Genomic DNA, 24,963 nt, shown 5'->3' on the forward strand with positions numbered 1-24,963 from the left:
ATTGTATGATTAAAAAACTGCAGAGGTGCATTTTACTGATACAGAATATTTCAAGAACATTTCAGTACCCCTCTCTCAATATTAATACTTCGAAGTAATCCAATTTCATAAGGGGAAGAGCTCTGCAAGGCTTCCTAGCTTCTGATTGTCTCTTGCTAGGCATATTCATCTTTGAATGTTGATCAATTATTACAGAGTTCAGCTGTAGCTGAAAGGCAGCACTGGAATGGGAAACACAAGGAAATGCAGTCTTTATTGGACTGCTATCAGGGCACACCAAACTGGGCACCCATTTCTTCTGAGCTGAACGCATAAACCCAAGGGCTCCTTGACATTTGGTCTTAGATGCATGCTTCTAACTGTCATGTTTTCCTCCCATGAGAACAGCTGATGTAGAAGTCAATTCTGATCTTTAAGCCTCCTGTACCGATTCTAATACTTTGGATTTTGTGTGTAGAAATTTAATAATGACTGGTGGATAGGACGGCTGGTTAAAGAAGGCTGTGAAATCGGATTTATTCCAAGCCCGGTCAAACTAGAGAACATGAGGCTACAGCATGAACAGAGAGCCAAGCAAGGGAAATTCTACTCCAGGTATGAGGAAAAAAAACCAGCTGTTTATATAAAAACGTAGACAATGCCCTCACTTCTGTCCTGTTGCTCACTGAGTACTGCGGTCTTTATTGTGTATTGAGCAGATGCTGATGTCGTTCACAGATAGCATCACAGTTCCTTTTAAAAACCACTTCATCCCGGCTTCTGATTTTCATTCCATCTGAGAGAATATCAAATTAATTATGATCATTAATAAAAATAGCTGCGGTCACAAAGCATTCAATTTTGCCTCCAGTGCAGAGGAGACTCTGAAGTGCTAATCATTTGCTGAACATCGGCAAGCAGCAGCCACAGTGACTAATCCCGGTGTCTGTCTGTTGCTGCCCAATGTGGCTTTAGGGATCTCGGTCTCCGGCATCGCTGACAAATAGCAGCTCCTGTGGTCTCTTCGTTTCATTTTCACCCGAGAGATCCAATTTTCAATTCTACCAACTGTTAAGCACAGAAAAAGACACCTTAAAATTGCCTTCACGAATAGCAGTTAGTGGAAGTTATGCAATGGGCTAGACCTCTTATTCTGATTGTGCCTTCCTAGGAGGCTTGTAGAGGGAGGCTTCGCTTCACCGAGATACTCATTAGGAGAGCTTCTCACCCAGGGGCGGATTTTATTCTGAAACCAGTATAGCTAAGGCAAAGAATACAGTGTGCGTCTCCTGTGGACGGAAGCAGGGAGATGAGGAAGACTCTATCTTCCTGTGGGTGGCTGGGTTTCTGTCTTACTCCATTACAACTTGCTTGTTTGTTTAATGTAAACTCCATGGTGTGTGCTAAAATTTTAGTGTTAGGAAGTATTTTTCACCTGCTATCACCAGATGAGTGAAACTAAAGATACATAGTCTCATTAAAACCAGAACTTGATCACTGTCTCACAATTTATGTGTCTTGCAATTTATCCTACAAAGCTGGGCTACTTCCTTTTAGAACTGTATATTCTTTCTTTGACTTTATTTCATTGCATTTCTCTACCAGCCTTTGGTTTAGATGTGTTTAAGTGCATCCACTCTCTTCCACAAGTATTTACACCTATTTGCCTTCCCACACTTTTGTATATTTTCTAAGGACATAATCAAAGTCAGTGTGTATGTATATGTATATATACATATATGTGTATATACACATGCACACATACATATAGAGTATAAATATATATAGAACAACATATTTCAGAAGGCTGGATTTTGCATATGCAGATATATGTATATTATATACATATACACATACATGCACACACACACACATACACACAAATTTCAGACTGACAAAGATCAGGGGCTAGAGTGACAACTCTGTGTTTAGTAACGTCATGGCTGCTCCTCCAGAGAACCTGTGTTCAGTTGTCAATACCCACATGGTGTCTAATACCTGTTTATAACCTCAGTCCCAGGGGATCAGATGTCCTCTTCAGGCTTCCATGGACACTGCACACAGTGGGTGCATTTACATATATGTAGGTGAAACACTCACACATAATAATAAAGATGTTTAAAAAGACTAACAAACATCAAAGCCATTAATGTCAGAGCACAGTTCAAGAACTTGGCATGTGCATGTCACATCTGCCTCTGACTGTTTTAGCTATTAGCAGCATCTGTCACAATTTTACACAACCCAGTATACCGCCTATTAAAACATGAAATAGACGAGCGAAGCCATGCTTGAACTAAAGTTAGACTTCAGAGGAATCCAAGCAAAAGGTGGAAGCTGCAGGAAGGCGGTGCTGGGCCTTAGCAATAAGCCTCCTTGTGTGTTTGCCAACAGCGACTCTGTAAGCTGTACTTTCTGATAGCTGTGTTCGCTCCCTCATGTCCTTATTGGAACTCTTAGGGAGACACAGAGCCCACCTGCTGGTTGTTTAGTAAAGTGTCTGACCTTTGCCTCATCTATTAAAATGCTTAACGGGTGGGGGAAAAGTCAACCAGCCAGGGCAGAGAGCCTGCACAGCAGTGTTGAGCTAGGGTGACAGTGCCTCTTAGGTGGCACAGGGTTCTTTCTCGTACAACTGGCTCATCCATGACAAGGAACACAGGGGAGCACAGTCATACTGCCTGAATTCCATGATATCCATAATCTAATAGCACGTTTCTGGGACTTTTATGTGCTAAGGAATGACACCCTTAACCACCCATTCTATCAACCCCAGTGTTCTAAGACACGTAAGCAAATGCTCCATCACACTTGAGTCTGATGGTTGAGGAGGATTTTTTAAACTTTGATTTTTTTAGGTTTTTATTTTTAAAATTAGCATATGATATATTAGATATCATTCTGACATTTTCTTCCAAAGCATGTTTTTAGAGGATTCTCCTTTGACCCTTTCAGAAGTGTTGAATAATCTTCACAATTCAACCAAGTAGAATCCTGCTTGTTAATCTTGTTTGGAAAATGTTCACTATTGCCTTCTGGTTAATTCATATTGCAATCTGTGTTTGTCTTAAAGATTGGTGAATTGGGACATTGCTTTGTCCCAATTGATTTTCTTTTGCACGTTGCCATGGAAGCTGTACTTTTAATCTTAAGCTTCTAAAATAATCAAGCTAACCCAAACGAACTGGATCTAAGGGAGGAGACATGATTTAGGTGTTAGCGTTGAGGTCTTACTCCTTGCCTCCACACCCTCCAAATGAAAAGGCAAAGGATCTCTCTCCTCTCTGGCCATCTAAGATCTGTGACTGGAACTTGAGGGCCAGAGAAAATACCCTAGCTCTTTCCCATCCTCTTAGGGACATTAAGAAAAAAATTAAACCCTGAATTTCCAAACAGAAACTATCATCAAAAATGTTCTGAGTACCACAAGAATCTATATTGGTTAATGACTTGTTTGCTTCTTTTAAACAAATACACAGTTTTTAAAAGTTCACTAAAGACACAGTTTATTAATTATAACATTTATCCAGGAGTACAATGTTTTAGCATCTGAAACAACTGTTGGGTTTAATCTGTTTTTGCTTCACTTCAGTAAATCAGGAGGAAATTCATCATCCAGTTTGGGTGACATAGTACCCAGTTCCAGAAAATCGACACCTCCATCATCTGGTGAGTAGGTCATCAGTGCTGACCAGAGTTTGCCTCTCGTGCTATCTGGAACTTCTTTAGTTGCATGAATTTACAAACCTGCAAATGTGGAAATTCATCAGATATAAAAAGGTCCCCATGAAATTAGGGGTGATGTGGACATTTTTTTCTGGCATTAAATATCAAAGAAGAATGTAGCCTGTGTTTGCTCTAACTGTTCATAGAAGTAACAGTGGTAATTTAATTGCTTACCCTAGTCCCTGCCGTGACATGACAAGGACAGCAAAACTTTACATGAATTTCAATTTCAGTGTATTTTGCTGTATTTTGTCTAATAAATCCAGCATCTTTGCATCATGTGCAAACTTGAAGCTCTATATGCACTTACTGAAGGTTGACACCTTTTATCAAGTAAATATTTAGCAAAAGTATATATATTTTTAAGTGAGCAAAATCTGGGCAGAAAAATATGTCAATTTGGGATCTATATTGGTTGGAAAAACTATACACATATAACTTGCAACAATTTAAAGCCACTGACTGTTAAGCAAGCTAGTTTGCTCAGAGTAGAAACCAAAGGCCTTGCAGTGTTAATGAGGTACATACATCTGCCTTGATGGAGGAGCAATCAGGAATCCATGTACACACAAGGGAAGGAACATGTGAAAGGCCAGGAATTCCTCTCTAGCCCTTACAGATTCCTTAAAGACCTAAAGGACCATCTTAGGATGGTTCTGAAGACTGTATGGGGGCCCTAGCATCAAAGAAGGTTATATCAGATTGTGATAAAATCCCTGCTGGAGTTAAGTAAAACTCTTCTCTGTCCTCTACTGGTAATGCAACCTTGACTTGTGTTAGTGAAATGCTTAAAAGTTGCCCATGCACTGGGGAAAAATTAAGTGTGCATGTCAAATAATATTTAATTTTTGGAGTCACATGTTATCACTACTGAAAAATCTGTCCATAAATCATAAACATGATGACATGAAAATGAGCTTAAAATTTCACTGGAGTATTTAAAAGATACAGGACTTGAGAGTAACTTCCCTACATGCTAAGAAGAGAAAACACTGATATTGATTGGCCTGGAGAAAACAAAACAAATGTAAGATACACTATCAGAATACCTGAGCTCTCTGATGAGTTTCTTATCAGGAGCTCAATGGATCTAAAAAGAATCTTCAGAAAATCATGGAGAAATTTTTTCCTAGTCTCCTACCAAGGACAGCTAACTGCTCTGTAGCAAATGTGAACTGGCTTTCGAGTGTAACTTAATGTTTTGCTTACCAGAGGTTCTAACTTTAGTTTCCAACTCACTGCTAGACCAAGAAGTAATTCCCAATCCCCATATATGTAATGAGATTGCACAACACATACCTCAAACTACACCTGTGCCTAGACCTCACCCCTGAACTTGGCTTGACTTGACCCAAGCTGTAAGAGTAAGCTAAAATATGTTTCTAAGTTTCTCTAAATAAATAAGGAATGAGGCAGGAAAATGATAGTGAAAAGGAATGAAATTTTTTAAATATGTGGAAATACTTTTCCCTAGTAATGCTAATGTTTGCCTGGATAAGGGAATACAAGTGTGTGATTAATGTGGGCAGCGTCTCTCATGAGAAGCATCGTCTGAGTTAGGTGAGTGAACAGAAACTGAAAGGCTAGGAAAGCTTGGTAAACGTGTTCTGAATCTGCATTTAGAATTGTTTCAGAATTCTGCAAACACTTCCCGACCTAAGGTAAAGCAGAAAGTCACCGAGCACTAAGCCGGAAAGAGATCTGGGGCTCGTGCTGCTGAGATGCAGGTGAATTTCCCTCCGGAATCCAGGCTCTGTGTGAGTGACTGAACATCTCACCCTTGCCTGGGCTCGACCTGTATGCATACCCATTCATTATGCATTTCCAGTTTAAATTCTGTTTGTTAACAATTTCCTTTTAAAACAAGTCTATCTGATGATCACAACAGATGAGATTCAGCAGACAAATCCTAAAGTCCACTTCAGAAATGTCACCATCCTGGAAGCCTGTGAGCTCTCGTTTTTGTTGGGGTTTCTAGCTTTGTTTCTAATAAAGTTCTTGGAGGGTGCTCATGCCTAGATGTGGCTTTCCTAAACCCAGTGAAAGGTCAGAAGAATAGAGTATATGGGAATATGCCACCAGAAGGGAAAGAGACTTGATATTGGTTAAGACCTGTTATTAGAATAGTAACCTAGATGCCCGTCTTCCTGTCCAGATGTTGTTAATTGTGCTTCTTTGTTAACGAGCACATTAAAAAGTCCTTCAACGTGAGCAAAGCTGTAGTGTGGTGTAAACGTCTAGATTGGTTCCCAACACCTGAAATCTTGACTGTGGCACTGCTCTGCAGATCAAGGCCTGAACCTTTAACTAACTAGTTATGCATATACTAGACCAAAAGATAGTCCCTTACCCATAAACTACCAGAGCTGCAACACTGTGCTAAAGTGCCAGAAGTTCACCCCTTCACAGACTTCTGAACTAATCAATCCATCCATCCATCCATCCATCCATCAAACCAACCAACCAACCAATTAAACAGGAGATCTGCCTCTCTCTAGTCTGAAACCACTCAAATCATAGTAACTGTAAAACTGCAAAGTAATGTGCTGTGTACCAGATGACCTTGGGTCCTTTGAAAAGGTCAGGAGCGGCAGGCAGCTGTAAGCCTCAGTTCAGCTTGTGTTTCAGGGTAGTTGAACCTAAGGACAAACTGTTACTCTACCGAGTTATTTGTTCCTTAAATCAGTGCACTGTGGTGTTTGTTCAGGAGTTAACATTTTGCAAATGGTCTTATGGGGTGAATTCATTTCCTTTTTCTACTGCTTGGCCTACTCCGGCCATAAAGTAATTACCTAGTAAGCTCATTTCTGATACTGTTCTAAACCCTGGTCTCATGGACATGACCAATGAGGAAGTAAAAGGAACAGAAAGAATGCATCCAGATGGTGAAGGCACCTCACCTACAAGGTGGTGTGGTGCAGCCATGGGCACAATTGTAAGGAAAGAGCTGTGGGTCCACAGCCTGGCACTGCTGGACTTCTGCCAAGAGCAAGCCACTGGCATTCTGTGGATTCAGTCTCTGAGTCTTAAAAACACGGGTGGTTTTGAGCTGATCTCAGAAACTCCCTACTGGATTCTGTAGTTGATAAAATGTAGAAGGTTTACAGAAAATTGAAAATGAAAGTATGCATCTTTTTTCCCACCTCCTGGTTTTAGAGCTGTATATTCAGGTAAAACGCATTTCAGGAGTAAAAAATGCTCCTAGCACCCAACCTGGAAGCTTCACTCATGAGGAAACAAGAAGCCTGTTCTTTGGAGCCCTTGAACTCTGCCTCAGAGACTTGGGTCTCTGATTTTGAAATAATGAAATCCTAATTGACTTTGAAATAATGATTTTGTTAATGTGGTATTTCCCATCAGTCATCAGTCAGGGTATCTGAGGACACACATTCTACCTTGAAGAAACTTCATTCCTATGTGTCCCAGAACACCCTAACAGTCATTTATGACTTCTTGGGTATATCCTGGATTAAGGGTTTTCTATTCTCTTTTCTTTAAATGTCTATTATACTTCTAATGAAACTTTTTACCTGGTCCCTGTTCTCCTTTCATAAAATGAGAAGACTGAAGCCTATCATATTAAATGTTTCCAAAGTACTTGTCTTTTACCTAAGAGCTGAGCCATGACCTTGTACTAAGGCCAAGTGCTTTGTAAATTACATTTATAATCGAATAGGAAGAATATCAACATTTGAAACAAGTAAAAAGTGTTTCTCTAAAAGCACTCAGAGATCCAGCTGACTTGTGCAAGCAGCTATCACAAGGGTATCTTTCAGTCTTGCTAGATTTGACTGCATTGCATCCTTATTTTACACTGTAATAGGCTGTACATTCATGATAAATCTTCTACAGTGGTCAGTCTATTTGCTTTTGTTTTATTTTCTTTATAACCTGCTTTTCCTCTCCTATCCACCTGACGACTTTTGAATTGTTTGTCTGTATATAGCTATAGACATAGATGCTACTGGCTTAGATGCAGAAGAGAATGATATTCCAGCAAACCACCGCTCCCCTAAGCCCAGTGCAAACAGTGTAACGTCACCCCACTCCAAAGAGAAAAGAATGCCCTTCTTTAAGAAGGTAACCCCAACTCCCTAGCTCCTGTTGTCCATGGCTCCACTGCACTGCGTCACACTTCCGGTCCTGTTATGTCTGCGTCCTTTGACAAGTCAGTAACACGCATGCTCTGTTATTCTTTGTTTCTTTTCCATGCCGCTGTAGCTAAGCAGAAGCAGAAGTCGGTAAGTCAACGTTGACATGCTCGTGTTTCTCCTGCCAATGGCATCATTAGCATCAGTTCACGTGGTTTTATGAAGGACAGTCATCCTGGTCCTTAGACAGTCTGTCAATAGCTAACTGAATCCATATAGCTCACAGCAACTAAATGCGTGAGTGCCCTGTTGAAATGCCACTACAGTACGTATCCTTTTTGATGGAATGATACATGCCACCAAGGGACTTTATTCAAACACTCGAGGATGTCCAGGCCTGGCTGTGCTGTCCAACATACCTCAGTTGTACATGTGTACATGTTTTTACTGTCTGCCTCTCTTTTTGCCAGAAACATAAGTTATAATCAAGCATATTAATGCAGTTACTGGATACTTGTTTATGATATCCAGGTATATTGCTTATGCATTTTTTAAAAAGAAAAAAGGTCATTCAATTTTTAATTCCATCAGTATTTAAACTTCTAACCCACTAGGTGCAAAATCTGCTGATGAACAAGACCAGTGGAGAACTGTAGGCTTGTTTAGCCTTTACTACGAGTTTTCCCTATCATCATACATACACTCTCCCAGCGCTCTTCCCTTCTCCACCAATCAGATCGCAGCTTCACACCTGTTAGCCGGTGGGGCTGCCGGCCATGTGAAGAGCCTCTGCCATTGATCAGTCAGGGTGCCGTATACCACTGCTGTACCCTGAGAGGAAAATCCAGGGAGACCCCAAGACTTCTTCATTCAAGTTTTCCCTCCGTGTGTTTCATTGTCTAATAATGGTATTTTTTTTTAAAGATTGCTCAATTTCCATTTTTTTTCACCTCCTTTGACACAGCGTCTTCCACATCTGCTTTGCTTTTAGATTCACAATACCTAATGTTACCAAGCTGGCACAAGAATGGGTATTTTTACCTTATGTATAAAGTAAAATCTATCCTGCCCTAGACTTCAGCAAATTAAAAGCCTCACCTTCACTCACACGCACAAACACACGGGCACACAGAGAAAGAAAGAAAAAGAAACCTGTTTTTGCTCTGTAGAGTGTAACAATAAGTTACCATTCTACAAAAGAATAAGCTGCTTTTTTCTTTTTAAATAATCATTAAAGAGAGAACTCCAGGCACAATTTTAAACCCCTGAACTTTTGTTGACACAGAAAGCCCCGACCTGACTGTCTTCCACACGAATGGGCCATGTCTCTGGTCCAGCCTTGTCCTCACAACTGAAGCTTGCAGCTGGGTAACCTCAGGTGCCCACAGCGCAGGTGCCCACAGCGCAGGTGCCCACAGCGCAGGTGCCCACAGAGCAGGTGCCCACAGCGCAGGTGTTTCTTAGACTCAACACTGCTCAGCCTCTCTGGACTTCAGCAAGTAGCAGCATCAACCTGATCACGCTCATTAGAGAGCTCTTTGCAGTTTACCTGCCTGCAAATTTGAAAACATTAAACAGCTTTATCCTCAATTTTCCACTAAAGAGTTCAAACAAAAAAATGGCTTAGATGAAAGGGCAGATAAAAATGTTGTCATTATACAGCACGAAGTATCAAAATATTCCATCAAATAAGGTAATTTCTCTTGTTACCCCTGCTGGCACAGAAGCTACCTGATGACCAGCATGGGTTACCCTTTTCTAGAGACCGTCACAGGCTGAAGGAACCAAAGTCCTATCTAATACTGGGCCACCCAGATTCCTTAATAGCTTATTACAATAGCTTAATTACTTTTATTAGTATCGTAATAGTTACTGCAATGCTTGTAATTTATAATCCTAAAAGTAATGAAGAAAGGGTGGAGGTGTGTACTATCAAAGGGATGTGACCTCTAGGTATTTTCAGTGCAAACCAAAGTGATATGAAATATAACCACTTAACAAATATGCTCACGATGCCGCACACGTGCTCATTCTTCTCGTGTTCCGTGCTCTGTGCTGACATAGAACGCAGAACAAGAGCGTCTGCTGTGTGCGAATCCACGCCAGCCTTCTTCTGTGCTTTAGGCTGCTTTTAGGGTGCTGCTTGTCTGCTTGTCTGCCTTTTGTGATGTTACTGTACTGTGTTTGTCGTGTTTTTTATTTCATTCAAATATGCATTTTATCTTTATTATGTCTACTAAAAGGAAGTTTTGAGTGCTAGGGAAAATATTAAGCAGTAAAAGGTGAATGGCCCTTTCACAGTAATATATTTTTTCTTTTGATTATATGGTCTATGACTACTGGTAGGGTTGACACTATTGAATTTGATGTGTGTCTAAATAGTCCATAAGCAACAGAAGTATCAAAATACAGCCAGTTTGTGATGGGTGCTTTTCAGTGACTCAAAGGTGCAAATATTACATGTACCTCACTTGATCAAATTCTTAAAATAGCATAAAGAAAATTTCTTTTGTTGTGACATTGAAATATATTTTTCAGCTGCTCCTTTGGGGAAGATGTATAATTGATTTGCTCACCGAGTACCTGCAACCCCTCTCCCCTGCCCTTATGCATTAAAAGGGTAGTTCTGCATCGCTTTCGAGCTGCCCTGCAAGAGCTTGTTTACATTCCATTGAGCTAACTGTGTTATCTAAGCCCCAGGTTTTTAATCGAAGAAAGCAAGCCAAATGGTGATAGTTTTAGAAACGGCAATAAAGTTTAGCTCCTGCCCTAGACTTCTTTAAAATGTAATAAATTACCTACAGGAAGGCATGAATCAGTTATGGAACAGAAACCGGCTAATGCTTGCTTGAGAAACAGATTAGCTGTGCGAAGTAGTCAAATTATGACAGATTGTTCACCTTCTTTCCAATACACATTGATTTGAGAAGTTGCTCAATGTCAAGAGAGGCCCCAAATCTCGAAGCATTAATCCTGAAGTGGTGACCAATGGTGATGGCAGCTGTTTTGCAGCATGCGTGCAAGCCAATGTCTGCCCCCTCTTCATTGCAGTGGCACTCCGAGCAGTTGGCAGTTAGCGACACATGCTTGGAAACTAGGTGGTATCCTGGTAAGGCCAACACATCACATGCAAAGGAAACAGGGGTTTATCTTTCTTTTGTAATTAACTGTGATCCATTAAACTCTTCTGAAAACCCAAGGGTACCTGAAGAGCAACTCCGCAGAGTGCAGTCGAGTCAAAGGCACCCAGTCTGCACTGGGCATGCTCAACTAGTCCAGGGCAAGGAAACCAGACTAGTTAGTGTCTTAAACTTTAGGAAAATAAAACAGACTTAGTTTTCATTAGGTTTACTACTTAAAAAGAGACAATTATGAAAATTCAGTGCTTGTATATTACAGAGTTCAGAAAAGAGGGCCTTATACATGAAGTACTTCAGATCCACTGGCTTTAGAAGTCTAAAATGTCTCATTTCTCTGCAGACAGAGCACACTCCTCCTTACGATGTGGTACCATCCATGAGACCAGTGGTGTTGGTGGGCCCCTCCCTGAAGGGGTATGAGGTGAGTTGGGGATACGGCTCTCTGTAGTACACTTGGCCTTCGCCTGCTAACATGCTCTGTGATGACGCCCTCCTCCTTCAGTGGACGGAGTTGGAACTGGACTCACAGCAGCAAAGCATACTGTTTTCTGGCTGTGGTCTGTGTGCTTTGCTTCCCTGAAGGTTGCCTTGGATATTCCTGCTAGCTACAACCCAGCCCACCCAGGAAACAGCATCCAACAGAGAGCGCCTGCAAGGCCCTGCAAAGCAATTGCTTGCTATTAAAACACCCTAAGCTCGGAAGTTTTACCTTCTCATTTCATTAGGGTTTAAAAACAGGAAACATGCTAACCTCATTTTTATGTGATAACGAAGCAAAGTAAAATTGGTTCTTGTGATCAGTAACAATTTTTTTATCGTCAGATTTTTATCACATTTTAATTTATTATTCAATTACAGGTCACAGATATGATGCAAAAAGCACTGTTTGATTTTCTAAAACACAGATTTGAAGGACGGTGAGTATTTTACAATGCTGGTTTTTGTGTAGTTCTGTCTTGAACATGGTCAAACCCTGTGGGGAAGAAGATATTTGATCCCAAGAGTAAATTTTTCTTTGCTCTGACAGGAAGTAGGGTGCCTTTAGTGCAATCTGAGCCACTGTTTGCACTGCGTATTCTCAACCCAGGATATTCTGGTCCCTATACCTTCATCTATAAGCTAACTGTGGCCCCACCTCTGTTCATTGTTTTACTCCCAATTCATGAGCCACCTTAAGGCTGTTGAGATAATCCCAGGCATGCCGTGTTCTATTCATTCTCTCTTCCTTCTAAGACTTTCCAGTCATGCTCTCTCCCACTTTGACCTTTAACCTCTTCTCACTACACTCTCCCCAAGTGACCTGTGTTCTTTTCTCACTAAGAAAAGAGGTAAGGAGGGACTGGCACATGCCCGGAACCCTAGAGATAGAACTGAGGCCGAAGAGTAAAGCCATTTCAGGCCTCACAACTAGCTTCTTTCTGAGGCAGGAGGATTAAAAGCCAAGAGAAGACATGAGTGACCCCGTTACCTTTCCCCCCACTTGCATGACTGCCTGAATTCTCTGCATTTCCCCATCCTGTGGTTTCCCAGCAGTGGTTAACTTCTCCACAACCACTACATTCCCATTTCCTTCTCAAACTACCCAGACATGGTCCTCACATATCTCCCTCTCCTCATCAGTATTTCCTGAACTACTGCAGCTGACCTCACACCTGACCTAGCGCCCTCCCACCATTCATCCAGTTGCCTCATTCCCCCATTTCTTCATAGCAGGACATGCTGGATTGCACTGACTGTATTCACGATCATGTCTTCAGATCCACTCCTGTCAGACTCTCCCTGACACTGCCTTCATTAGCATTGCCTGTGCTGCAGCCAGCTAGACTCATGCCCACACAGTACCTGGTTTGTGCTGTTCCCTCTGGTATGAACTTTTCCTCCACATCCTCTGCTGGCAACGTGGCCTTTCTCCCTTCTCCATTCTTCTGGTGTTCTTTCATATGACTGTTTTGTTATTATTCCCCAGCTAGAATGTGAGGGCAGGGTCCTTCAGTGTTTTGTGAACCCTGGCACGCCCAGTGCCTGAAGAAGTACTCAATATGAAAAGAGAGTTGAGATGAATCATGGTTTTCTTTGCTAGAGAAATGTAGACACAGCGAAGCCTCTGTCCCTGTCTTTTTAGAGCATGTGTGTAAATTTTAAGTTGAAACTTGTACAGCAAAATAGAATATAAACAAAAGCACAAAGTGAATGTGCATGCGGATGTGTGTGTGTGTCTGTCTGTGTCTGTGTGTCTGTCTCTTTGTGTGTGTGTCTGTGTCTGTGTGTGTGTGTGTGTGTGTGCATATACAATGTATAGGTAGGAGAAAGGAGAAACCAACAGATTTGAGGATGTTCCCATCCAGAAGGATTTTATTTCTACTAAGATCTCACCAACTGAAACGGGGGGAGGGCATGGCCAGTATGGGGCGGCAGTGGAATGAAGGTCAGGAGGCGATGCAGCATCGTGTATACAGAAGAACACTGAGGACACACGCAGGAAATCGACATTATATATCTAGAAAGTCCTTCCTATGAGATGGGACTCAGGCTTCCCTTCCTCAACTTGAAAAAAAAAAAGTAAAAACGACAGGGACCTGAGCTTCATGGGAGATAGAGGTCTACAAAGAGGACATGGTACAAGCCTTCTTGAAGACCAAAGAGTGAGTACAAGACATAGTTTATGTGGGGAGCAGTATGCCGGGGGATCTTAAGGAAGAAGTGGGGTCAGGCCAAGCTGAGGTTATAAACACTGGTACAAGAACTACAGTATTCTAGACAAACATAGTATACAAACATGACAAATATCTACTTGGATGAAACTTAACTGAAGGAAACCACTTTCTTCAATCACAGAGACCTCAGAAAGCATGTATAACAACTTTAAGACAGACTGGACTCAAATAATCAATGGGTGTCATAATAAATGCTAGGCCAATCCCTTACCTGTCAGAGACATGATAAAAACCCAGAATGTAAAAACCTCAAGGTTTAAACTGAGACCAGATAACAGCAGCCTGGAAGCGTGCAGTGTACCATGCAGGTTTGCATTTCCAATATGATAAATCTAGTTCCTTGCCATATTCTTCTTCCTCTATGCTAACAAGAAAAATAGGATTTACCGCACATATACATTTCTAGAATTTACCGCACATATACATCCCAGTGCCCTTACAGATTTCTATGCAGTATTGTACAGACCGTGCCTGCACAGACAATCATTGCTGGCACAGGTAGGGAAGCAGCATAACCGACACAGTGTGTGATGAAGGAAAGGACTGGAAGAAACAGGAAGGGGGACTGTAGCTGTGTTTGGGCAGAACAGAAGACATTAAAGGGCTATGGGGCCAAATGCTGTTAGATTATTTCATAACTTTATGAAGTAGCTGGTCATTTGTGCCAGGAAAGGCAGGCTTTGAATGGTCCTAGTTTGACTTTTATTTCATTGTTCTTGGTTCTATCATTTATCACAATCTGGAATTATCTGCATAATGCCCGAATTCTGCTAACGTAGGCAATGTGGTGTCTCTGAATGGATGGATAGATAGATGGATAAATGAAATACTCACTGCTGTGTTCTAAATGCAAAAGATGGACACGTAAGATTTGCCAACTTACTACATCTGTCCAATCCTGAGCATTTATGAATCTGGATCCAGACACATTTTCTATAGAACCACATAACGGGGCTGATTTTTATCTGGGAAGCAAATAAACAAAATAACAGCATGTAGAGCCAATCTACTGTCTCTAGACAACAGTATTTTCCACGTGCATTACTGATGGGCTTGCTTTGCCCATTTTGAACCAGGTGCTGCACTTCAACACTCTAGACCTGTGACCATGCATAAAGGGTGCCTAAAACCATACAGGGACCAGAACCCATAAAGCAGAATATCAATATGTACAGATATCACCTTTACTCATGGGAGCATATCTAGAGTAACTGTTCCATTAAATGCCTTTAATGTTGGCAAAACAAGGCAGACACAGAGTAGAAACTTGTCAGAAGCCTCAGATGTGTGGGTTTACAGGAGTCCAAAAGAAAATTTAATCTTTACAATTCACTAAATTAGTTATATTTAAAAAACGTTAGGACTACAAGGGAAAATAAGGTGGGGCATGTTGCCCAAACAAAGGTCCTAGGCTGCCAAGAATTGTGGTATTAAGTCCTCACAGTTAAGATCATTTGTGGGAGCTCTGGAGAGTAGTCAAGAGTCACTGTGGGCAGTGAAACAGCATGTGCGTTGTCCTAAAGAGCCAATAAATCCTCTTCCTTCTGTTGAGGAGTAGTAGGGTGGGGCTGCCATAACCACTTCTGTGATGTAGGTGAAGCGATCTTAACTTGCAGAACAATGACAGAAGCATTAACAAGGCAGTGGTGAAAGACACAAGCTACCAGCTGGGGTAAAACTGGTGGCTTTCTTCCCTGGTGACTTGCAAAATATCAGTTGTCAGCCCTGAATTTAGCATATGTGCCGAATTGCTCCAGAGACAGTAGACGTCACTTTCAGAATGGTCTGTGAAAGACTCTGGTTGGAAATCAATAATCCTGGGAATCATTACATCACTTCATTGTCTGGTGTAGGAAATGTGAGATGTCTTCAAAAGTAATGGTTTTATATAGTGGCTGCTCAACACAATCACCTGAAGTACATATGAGGGGTCAGAGAAGAGACCAGGCTTAAGTGACACATACCTATAGATCCAGTACTCAGGAGGCTGCAGTAGAAAGAGCTCAAGTTTGATGCCTAGTGGCATAGAGTATATCTTGTAAACAGAACAACCCTCCTGAGAGTTTATATCCTATTTTGTCTTGGACCAAATTCAAAGGATAAGGTAAGGACATTTCTGTCATTAGATGCTTAGAGGATGACTTACATAATCTGTGAGGGTTAAGGACCACTACTCTAAACCTAATTATCTCCAGAATTTTTGCCCTTAGGTCCTCAATTATTTGGGGGCTGATTCAGGTTCACGAATTATGAAGCATAGAAAGGCTTCCCCATCAGCAGTAGGAAACAAGTCACCATTGAGGAGGTACCTAACTAGTCCTTTGGCCATCAGCATCACATGGGTCGCACTTGGATGTTATATGAAGGTCCTTATCACTTAGATACTCCGTCTGATCTTGGAATCCCCTTCCCTCGGTATCCGTAAGACTTCCTCCTTCCAAGTCCCACATTAATGGACAGTTCAGAATTACACCTTCCATGCTATCCCATCTCCATCCTCACTAACCTGCCTTAATTTCCTAATGGAACTTGCCACACTGACATCAGGTATCTGTCTGCTTCTCTGCAGTCTTTCTTCCTACATAAGCGTTTACATTCTATGAAAGACTCATTTTTATGATATAGGGGTGGGGTCATTTCACTGTGTTGCCCAGGTAAATACACCTGACCCATGTGAGCATACAGCAGGCATTCTGTAACTACTTTAGGAGCAATGACTTTAGTAGCCATGTGTTCTCTGTGCTCAGCATAAAGGGAACCCTGTTATATGAGGCATAGCTGGAGCTTCCCAGTGATGTCCACCTCACCCCCAAGCACACAAGAGCATCCTGGCCTCCTGGCCACCGTGCTTAGGGATTTCTCCCTAAGCTTTTGGGTTGGATCTGTCCTCATCCTTGTCATCTGTCCATCCAGCTCTCCTCTTCCATTTTAGTCAAACAGACCCGTCAATCCTAGCCCTAGAATGTCTACAAAGGTCTTCAGTCAACCTACTTAACTGATGATGTAAACGGCTAAGGATCTTGTTACTGTTGAGATGGGGGTCTCACTATATAGGTGGGGCTGACCATGTACTATGAGTCCAGATGCTTCATCTTCCAAGTGCTGGGAAGACAAGGTTGCCCTGTGGCACTTGGCCTCAGCCTCAGCCTGGGGATTCTGGAGGCCTTTGCTTTGTAACCTTCTGGCCCCATGTTGCTCTTGAGAATCTAAAGCCCTGCTTTCCTTGGAAGTTTCTTTTTTTTGGGGGGGGGGGTCTGGTTCCTAGTGTGATGGGATTTATGTCTGGGATGGATTTCAATCAGTGCTAGATGCTTTTAATATAAAAATCCTGACTCCTGACTCTAGAATTAATTCTTTAGCTTTTAATTCTTCGGAATTTGAACTGCTGGGCAATTCTTTAATTTTCAAGCTTTACTCTCCTGTTTTCTCTCTTTGCTTGTATTCTTTCAGAGGAGACCCAACTTCATATTTTCACCATTTTCAATTCTACGTCAGTTTTTTTTTTTAATTTTTAAAAGCGTCTTAGTCTCGAGGTTTTAAGCATAAACTGTTTCAATTCTATGAACATAATTTAGCCTTCAAGGTATCTATTTACTAATGGTCGGTTGTTTCATAGTCTCTCCTATAAGACATTTGCAAAGGTGCCTAGTCATGCTCTTATATTTAAGGAAGGGGCAAACAGGCATAAGCAGCAAGGGCTGTGCTCCCAGGCTTCATGGTTCCTTCTAAGACACACTTGTTGAGTATTTCATAGAGGAGACAAGTGGTTGTTTACATGTAGTTTAGTCACTGTGTTGTTTGTTCAGAAATCAGGCTCCTTTCTGATACCTCAAGGACATAAATGTAATGAGCATAAGTTGGGCTTCCAAAAGATCAAAATGGAATGGGATGGGAACTCAACAGTCAGAATCACTTTTCCCTTGCTATCTAATGTCCCTGTAGTCAGGCACCCCTACAACTTACTTAAGTCTGTGGTTTTATACCAAATAGAAAAGTAATTCTTAGTAGGCACTTGATGGTCTGAGATGCTCTGCCTTGAGAACAGACTTTAAGCCTCTTGGCTTTGGTCACCAGCTTTGGCCCCAGTTTCTTTGGGGATTCTCTGTCTCTCTTTGTCTCACACTTTTCCTAATGCCTATGTGAATATTCCCCGAATACTCAGCTTTCCCAAGCTGCTTCCTATTCTCCCCTTCCACATACGATGACTTTATCTCGTGCTGTATGAACCCTTTCACCGTCTTACTGCTCTCATAGGCTACATGTACTACTCATACCATACTGCTACCATTCGGAACCATGGTCATTCTCCATCTCTCTCACTGGATTCTTAGTTCTCTGAAGGAAGGCTGGTCTGCCACCTTCCTGTGTCACAGCACTGTACATGGGCTAAGACTACAGGTAGAAATCTCAGTTAGATTAATAGTGGTCTTTGCTTTTGTTTACATAACACAATGTCATTCTAAGTCTTGTGTGGTTTCATGTTTTATTTTTCATCTGTAAATGTGGATCTCTTTCTAGTTCCAGGGACAATTTAATCAGACTTGGTAAGCAACCTTTAAATGCTGGGCAAGACAGGTGCATAATAAACTATTATCCCTCCTAATAAGTCGGTTTTGAAACATGTATCTGTGTGTACACACATACATAAATATAGGTATATGTCTGTATTTCAAGCCTCTATTTATTGGATGTGTTTTGTCTGCATGTATGTATGTTCGTCATGTGTTTGCCTGGAGCGCATGGAGGTCAGAAGAGGGCACCGAATCCCCTGCAACTGGAATTACAAACGGTTCTGAACCACCATGCAGGTGTGAGAAAGCAGACCTGGCTTCTCTGAAAGAGCAAATGCTCTTTCACTACTAAGCAATCTCCCAGCTCCGGATATGTATACTTGTATATCCACCATCCTTTATATTTTGGACATGCACTTCTGTTTTATTAGATGAATAATCTTAGGTTTTCCTTTTCTCCAATAGGATATCCATCACAAGAGTTACTGCTGACATCTCCCTGGCCAAACGCTCAGTATTAAACAACCCCAGTAAGCACGCAATAATAGAAAGATCCAACACAAGGTCGAGCTTAGGTAAGTCAGCCAATTCCAATGAGCTCGAGCTATTTAACTACTCCTTACCTGTCGGTGACAGTGAGCAGACCTGGCGAGAATGACTGCATGTACCTTGTAGAAAAGTCCATGTCAGCAGCTACTGTACGGTCCTAATGGTTCCATAGTATAGATTACTGAGACAGCGTAAGTCATCCCACCTGCTATCAGCACTGTGGTTTGTTTCAGTAATGCTCACTCGATATTTACATCAGTGGTCAAATCATATTCAAAACAGTATGATTTATATGCGAGACTGAGAACAGAGGAAGCCAATTCCTGTCTGTCCTGAGTTACATCAGTATTTTTATTTGTAAAAGCAGCGTGGGGACTTTGATGGACTTGTTGGGATGTGGCTGGAAATTGTCATTAACATATGGTAAGGTAAAGTTCAGACCTTCCAGCAGCTACTGTAGCTTCCTGAACCTTTGCTTGGTGTTTTAATTACTAATACATTTTTAACTAGTATATTGTTAGGTTTAGGGTCTATACATTTCTAAAAGTTGTCAGACATGTCAGATTTAGGTTCAATTAATTATTTATGTGAAATATGTAAACACTTTGGGAGGCAGGGCTTAGCAAACAAATTTTTCGGTTACTCTGAACTTTAAATATATATATATATATGAAAACTTACCTTCTGTGTCTTTGGAGGCCTGGAGGGATAGATCAATGAATAAGGGTACTTGCTGTTCTTGCAGAACTGGAATTCAGTTCCTAGTACACATTAGGCAGCTGACAGTCACTTGTAATTTAGGCTGCAAGGGATCCAACATCCTCTTTTGGCCTCTGTGGACACATGTACGCATGTCCACACACAAAATACAACGCCATTTTGTCTCCTGCCAATAAAGCAGTGATGTCTAGTGACACAAGTCTGGAAATAGATTAAGGATGTAGATGTGGTACACACACGTATAACCCCACCACACCAGAGGCTGATGCAGAGAGATTAAGTTCAAAAGTAGCCTGGAGCACACGATGACACCGATCTTACAGTCTTAGAAGAAAATGTGATCATTTTTGCTTATAGTAATCTCTTATTTATTTTGTATTTAAGAAAATTTAACTAATTCACTAACAGTGACCAACAGCAGGATTTTAAATGCCTCTTCTGTTCCATGTATTTCGCTGCACATATTGTAGTCAAGCTCTTAAATCCCTTATTTTTTGCAACTTTTTTCTTGGAAAAAAAGACTAGACAACTTATTCTGAAGGCTTCTGATGGTCCGAATTGTGCTGTGTTACACTGTTATCATTTGTGCAATTCTATTCCCTGTGTTTCTTACAAACTAGTACACTTTATCAGATGAGATATGTAGTTCAGGGTGCTATGTGACCAAATATTATTTTGTATTTAGTATATCAAATGATTAGACTGTGGTTTCTCAAAGCATCCTAGTAAAGAATTTTATGTAAACAGTTAGTGATTTGCATTTTCTAGAAGAATATGTGAGTTAAAAGGTTCTGTCATCAATACAGACAAATCAAAGAAACTGAAGCATTTTTAGGCCCCAGTTGGATGGTGTGAAAGAGTCTTGTGGGCTGGAGAGATGGCTCAGAGGTTCTGAGTTCAATTCCCAGCAACCACATGGTGGCTCACAACCATCTGTAATGGGATCCGATGCCCTCTTCTGGTGTGTCTGAAGATAGCTGCACTGTACTTATATAAATAAAAATAAATAAATCTTAAAAAAGAAAAAAAGAAAAGCCATGGCCTAGTGCCTGTGTGGGGGTTTTGGGGACTTGACCCTCTTGTCTTCAGTTATATCTACAAGCTACATGCTGTGCTTAACAGTTCAATACTAAATTATTAAAATTTTAAAGTTCAGCTTTCACTAAGAGTAGCTCATTTCAAGTGCTTGAGTACCCCACATGGCAGCCACCAAAGTAGGCAGTGCAGAGAACGTCCTCGTTGTCCCAGATGGTCAACCCGGTAGCCCTGCTGTGGAACCTTTGGAGCGCGGTAGCTGAACTGATGATGTCATTTCCTGCAATTCTATGTGCTACTTCTAGTGGGAAACCGCCTGTTGAAACATGAATGTTACATGACCACTTTTCATTTCTTTTGAGATTCTAATTTACTTACAATATTTCGCCCTTGGCTTTCCTCCCTCCAAACCATCACACATACCCTTCCCCACCGTTGCTTAAATTCATGGCCTCTCTCTTTACAAACTGTTATTGCATGCACATATATACACGTATGTACATATACATTCCTAGTCATATCAGAAGCTACACTTGTAAAGTCTTACCAACTTGACTGCCTAATGTGAGCTGGCCAAGGATGACATCAATGAACAGCACAAACTGGATGGAGAAAAGCCCACAGGGCCTCAACCCTACACAGACAACTACAGGCAACTGAAAAAAAACTGGCAACTGGAGAGGTGGTCCTTCCCAGGGCACAGCGTGACAACTGGTCATCCAGTACCAAATGGCCAAAATGTACATAGAATTAGCATTACATGGACTGAACAAGTTATACTAACGACCATGTCTTCATTGGTGGCAAACAAGAGAAATGCAGTTTAGGCCAAGTGTCCAGTAGGCACCCTCATGTCTCTCACATCCTTGTATAACAGATGGCCCAACCCAGGTAAGCTCATGTGCAAGGAAAGGTATGCACTTGGAGCTGGAATAACGATACTGAAGTACTGAAGGTGTGAGGAAATAGTCCTTGCCAAAGGACGCCTTTCTCAGTCATGTTGACTATAATCACTAAAATGGCAGCTGTCCTGCTGTCACTCTGGATAAAGAACTAGCGTGGTACTTTATTCCAGCTTCCTGTAGATTTAAATAAGTGAACTCTGTTTAAACCTTTACAGCGGAAGTTCAGAGTGAAATTGAAAGGATTTTTGAACTTGCAAGAACACTGCAATTGGTAGTCCTTGACGCGGATACAATTAATCACCCAGCTCAACTCAGTAAGACCTCTCTGGCCCCTATCATAGTGTATGTAAAGATTTCTTCTCCTAAGGTGAGTGGGTTGCACTGTTTTTCTATATTCAGATTTTACTGTCATGTGCTTTATGCTCTGTTCCTTTGTCATGGACGTAGTTTTTGAAAAGCTCCACACTAGTCAGGAAGTTTCAGGAGAAGAATGAGCATGTTTAACGTGTGGTCCAGAGCAGTGGTCCTCAAGTGTGGATCATGGCTCTCTGAAACGACTTCAGAGGGTCTGTGATGTGGGAGCCACGGGCACATTAGGGCGTTTCTCTCTATTACTCTTGGCATCTGCACATTTGGTGGGAAAGCTGCTGGGAGTCCAAGCCTGAGTGCAGAGTTCAGCAGCAAACGCATGTGTGCTCTCAGTTACAGACAACTCTAGAGCAGGTTTCACAGGATGAACTAAAACCTTCAGCTACAGCCCACAGTAAACTGCGCTGGGAGCTCCTGTCCTCAGGACTGCTGCCAGGATGCTCATTCAGACCTGAGGTCCTAGCAGACCTTTCCTTAAGCAGCCAGTCAGACTTCGAAAGAAGCATCTGCTGCCAGCAAAGCAGTGCTAAGCAGTGAAGTGCGTAAACATGTGGTTCATAGAGAAGTCACGAGTGATCTTACAAGTCGTGTGAGGAGAGGTCCAGCAGCTTCAACAGAGCAGGAATACGTTAAGCTGTTCCATGTAACCCGCCCGAGTCCTCACGGCCACAGTTTGTGTAGCAATCCGTTTGCTGGACTTCAGTTTAGTACTGAAGAATGTCACTTGCTCTCTGATGAGGAAGCTGGCAAACCCTTTATTTAGCTGTGTATCTCTGCAATGGCCTCCTTACAAATATCAAAAAAATGCACATTATAGCATATTGGATATAGAAGCTAATATTTCAGATGTCTTAAAAAGTGATTTTTACTTTAAAATGAATTAACAGTGCTAAGATTTTTAGAAATATTTCCTGAAATCAATGGCCATTTGGGGTTCATGATATATATACATATTTATATATATGTATCTATATAAAGAGTTGATAAGGCAGGAATTTTTGAGAACTGTTAGGCGAGAAAGGACAGCCATCAGCTTTATACTAGTGCTTAAGTCTGCAAGAGATTTATGGAAACGTTAATTTTGGGGTTAATCTCTATGTTGTACTTTCTCAATGATACATGCTAATCATCCAGGGCCAAGTAGAAAGTAGTCCATAATGCACTGTGTAGCTCACCCAAGTACAGATGTTCCTGTTATAAACCCATACCTTTTACAGGTTTTACAAAGGTTAATAAAATCTCGAGGAAAGTCTCAAGCAAAGCACCTCAATGTCCAGATGGTGGCAGCCGATAAACTGGCCCAGTGTCCCCCGGTAAGTAATCTACACGGTCCCAACAGTCTAGGGGTTAGACCTCCAGTGTAGAAAGGGTGCTTACATCTGGAGGGAGAGGCTCCTCCTCACTTACAATGGCATTCACTCTAAGGAAGTATGCCAGCGCCTGTGTGATAGTGCGCCTTGAATACGTGCAGACCAGGTAATGGTCGCCCTTCCGAAAACACCACAAACACCCCATGCAGCCCTCACTTTCTGTTAAAGGATGGTGGTTTGTAAGATGGGACTTCTTCGGAGTCTGGGTCTTACCCACTTCTAGAAACATGCAACAGGTTGTCCGAGAAAGTGAGTTTCACGTACAAGAACGGCAGTGGGAGCGCGCCTTCTGCAGCACACACTGAGGTCGGAGGATAGCATGGGTCTGGCCCTGAGCTTCCGTCTTGAGACAGGCGTCTTGGTGCTGGCTTGAGTATACAACAGGCTAGCTGGCTTGCTAATTTCCAGGACTCTCTTGTCTGTACCCTGTATTCTTGTACAAGTGCTGGGATTACTAAAACTCGACGCTATGCATCTAGCTTTGGCATGGGTTCTAGAGGTTCAAGTGCACAGCAAGCACTTCTCCCAGTGAGTTATCTCACTAGCCCCAAAGCCATATTCTTTCAAACTGTAAGAACGATCTTTTATTGAGGGAGGGGTCATTAATCCTTCTTTGCCGCAGCCTTCCTCACAGCTGCCAGCACGTTACTCAGCTCCTCCTGCTTTCTCTTGGCACAGATGTGCACACCCACCCTGCTCTTGATGAACTTGAGTGGTGCTTGTCCTTGGACACTTTGAGCAACTCCGTGACACCCTGCTTGCTCGTAGGGCTCAAAGCTGACACCTCCCGGACCATATCCCGCACGAACTTGGTGTGCTTGGTGAGGCGCCCATGGCGCTGGCTGTGTCTCAGGTTGCTGACATTTTTGGTCACTTTGTGGCCCTTGTTGAGGCCTACAGTCATGAGTTAGCACAGGGTCATGGCTGCTGCTCCCAGATGGTGGCCAGGACAGGAAGCCCAAACCAAATTTTTAAACAGTAAGTTTGGAACACATTCCTACTTTTACATATTATACTTTGGGACTATAGTTCCGATCTAGTATTCATTCAAGTACAGCAATTTCAGAAGATACTTTAAATCAGCCAAATTCATAATTGTATATTACATTTCTTGATCAACAATTTTAAATCCTCAAAAGTAAAGGACCTCATCTCTCACTGATCTCTCCCTACACAAAAATGTTAAGTTTGGACTATTTCTGCCAATATGCATGACCTAATCTTGCCTCATTTGCTTCCAGAGCTTTCTACAACCTGTCTCAAGACCAAGCACCCTTCTAAACTGATTAGATTGTTCATGTTTTCTAGCACAATATCAACTTTTTACGACTGACAGTAACTCCCCTGCATTGCCCTCACCGACCATGCTGACAGCCGTCCGTTCTTGAGCAGTTAACCACTCAGTGTTAATTAAGGATTTGAGGAAACACACACACACACACACACAGGCTAAAAGAGCCAATGGAAAAGGAAATATCAGGGCAATAACAAATACAATGGGCAAGGCCTCTCTTCTGTTTACGGGTTTGAGGAAAAGACAGACTTGGTCCTGCATTGCATTAATGTGCTATCTGAAATGCTTACCTCAGCAGGAGTCATTTGATGTGATCTTGGATGAGAACCAACTTGAGGATGCTTGTGAGCATCTCGCCGACTATCTGGAGGCGTACTGGAAGGCCACCCACCCTCCCAGCAGTAACCTCCCCAACCCTCTCCTTAGCCGGACTTTAGCCACCTCAACTTTACCTCTGAGCCCCACCCTTGCCTCTAATTCACAGGTAAGAGCACTTCCTTTTATGGTCTTCATAGAGAATGTAGGCTGTCTCAGCTGATCCCCTGAGACTCAAGTCCAGT

The 24,963-nt window shown here is 41.9% G+C and overlaps 1 protein-coding gene across 20 annotated transcripts in view; it reads left to right on the forward strand.

The window, feature by feature from the left end:
* Nucleotides 1–24,963, forward strand: part of Cacnb2 (calcium voltage-gated channel auxiliary subunit beta 2) — a 346,804-nt gene that overhangs the window by 317,056 nt on the left and 4,785 nt on the right. For 7 of the 20 annotated variants that reach the window (NM_001398773.1, XM_087589667.1, NM_053851.2 and 4 more), the window contains 9 exon segments: nucleotides 458–594; nucleotides 3,572–3,648; nucleotides 7,652–7,785; nucleotides 11,277–11,357; nucleotides 11,795–11,853; nucleotides 18,627–18,736; nucleotides 21,586–21,737; nucleotides 22,957–23,052; nucleotides 24,699–24,887. In NM_001398773.1, the coding sequence (NP_001385702.1) occupies nucleotides 458–594; nucleotides 3,572–3,648; nucleotides 7,652–7,785; nucleotides 11,277–11,357; nucleotides 11,795–11,853; nucleotides 18,627–18,736; nucleotides 21,586–21,737; nucleotides 22,957–23,052; nucleotides 24,699–24,887 (1,035 nt within the window). 20 annotated transcript variants of the gene reach the window in all.

Source organism: Rattus norvegicus, chromosome 17, assembly GCF_021556685.1.
Source record: "Rattus norvegicus strain SHRSP/BbbUtx chromosome 17, alternate assembly SHRSP_T2T, whole genome shotgun sequence".
NCBI lineage: Eukaryota > Metazoa > Chordata > Mammalia > Rodentia > Muridae > Rattus > Rattus norvegicus.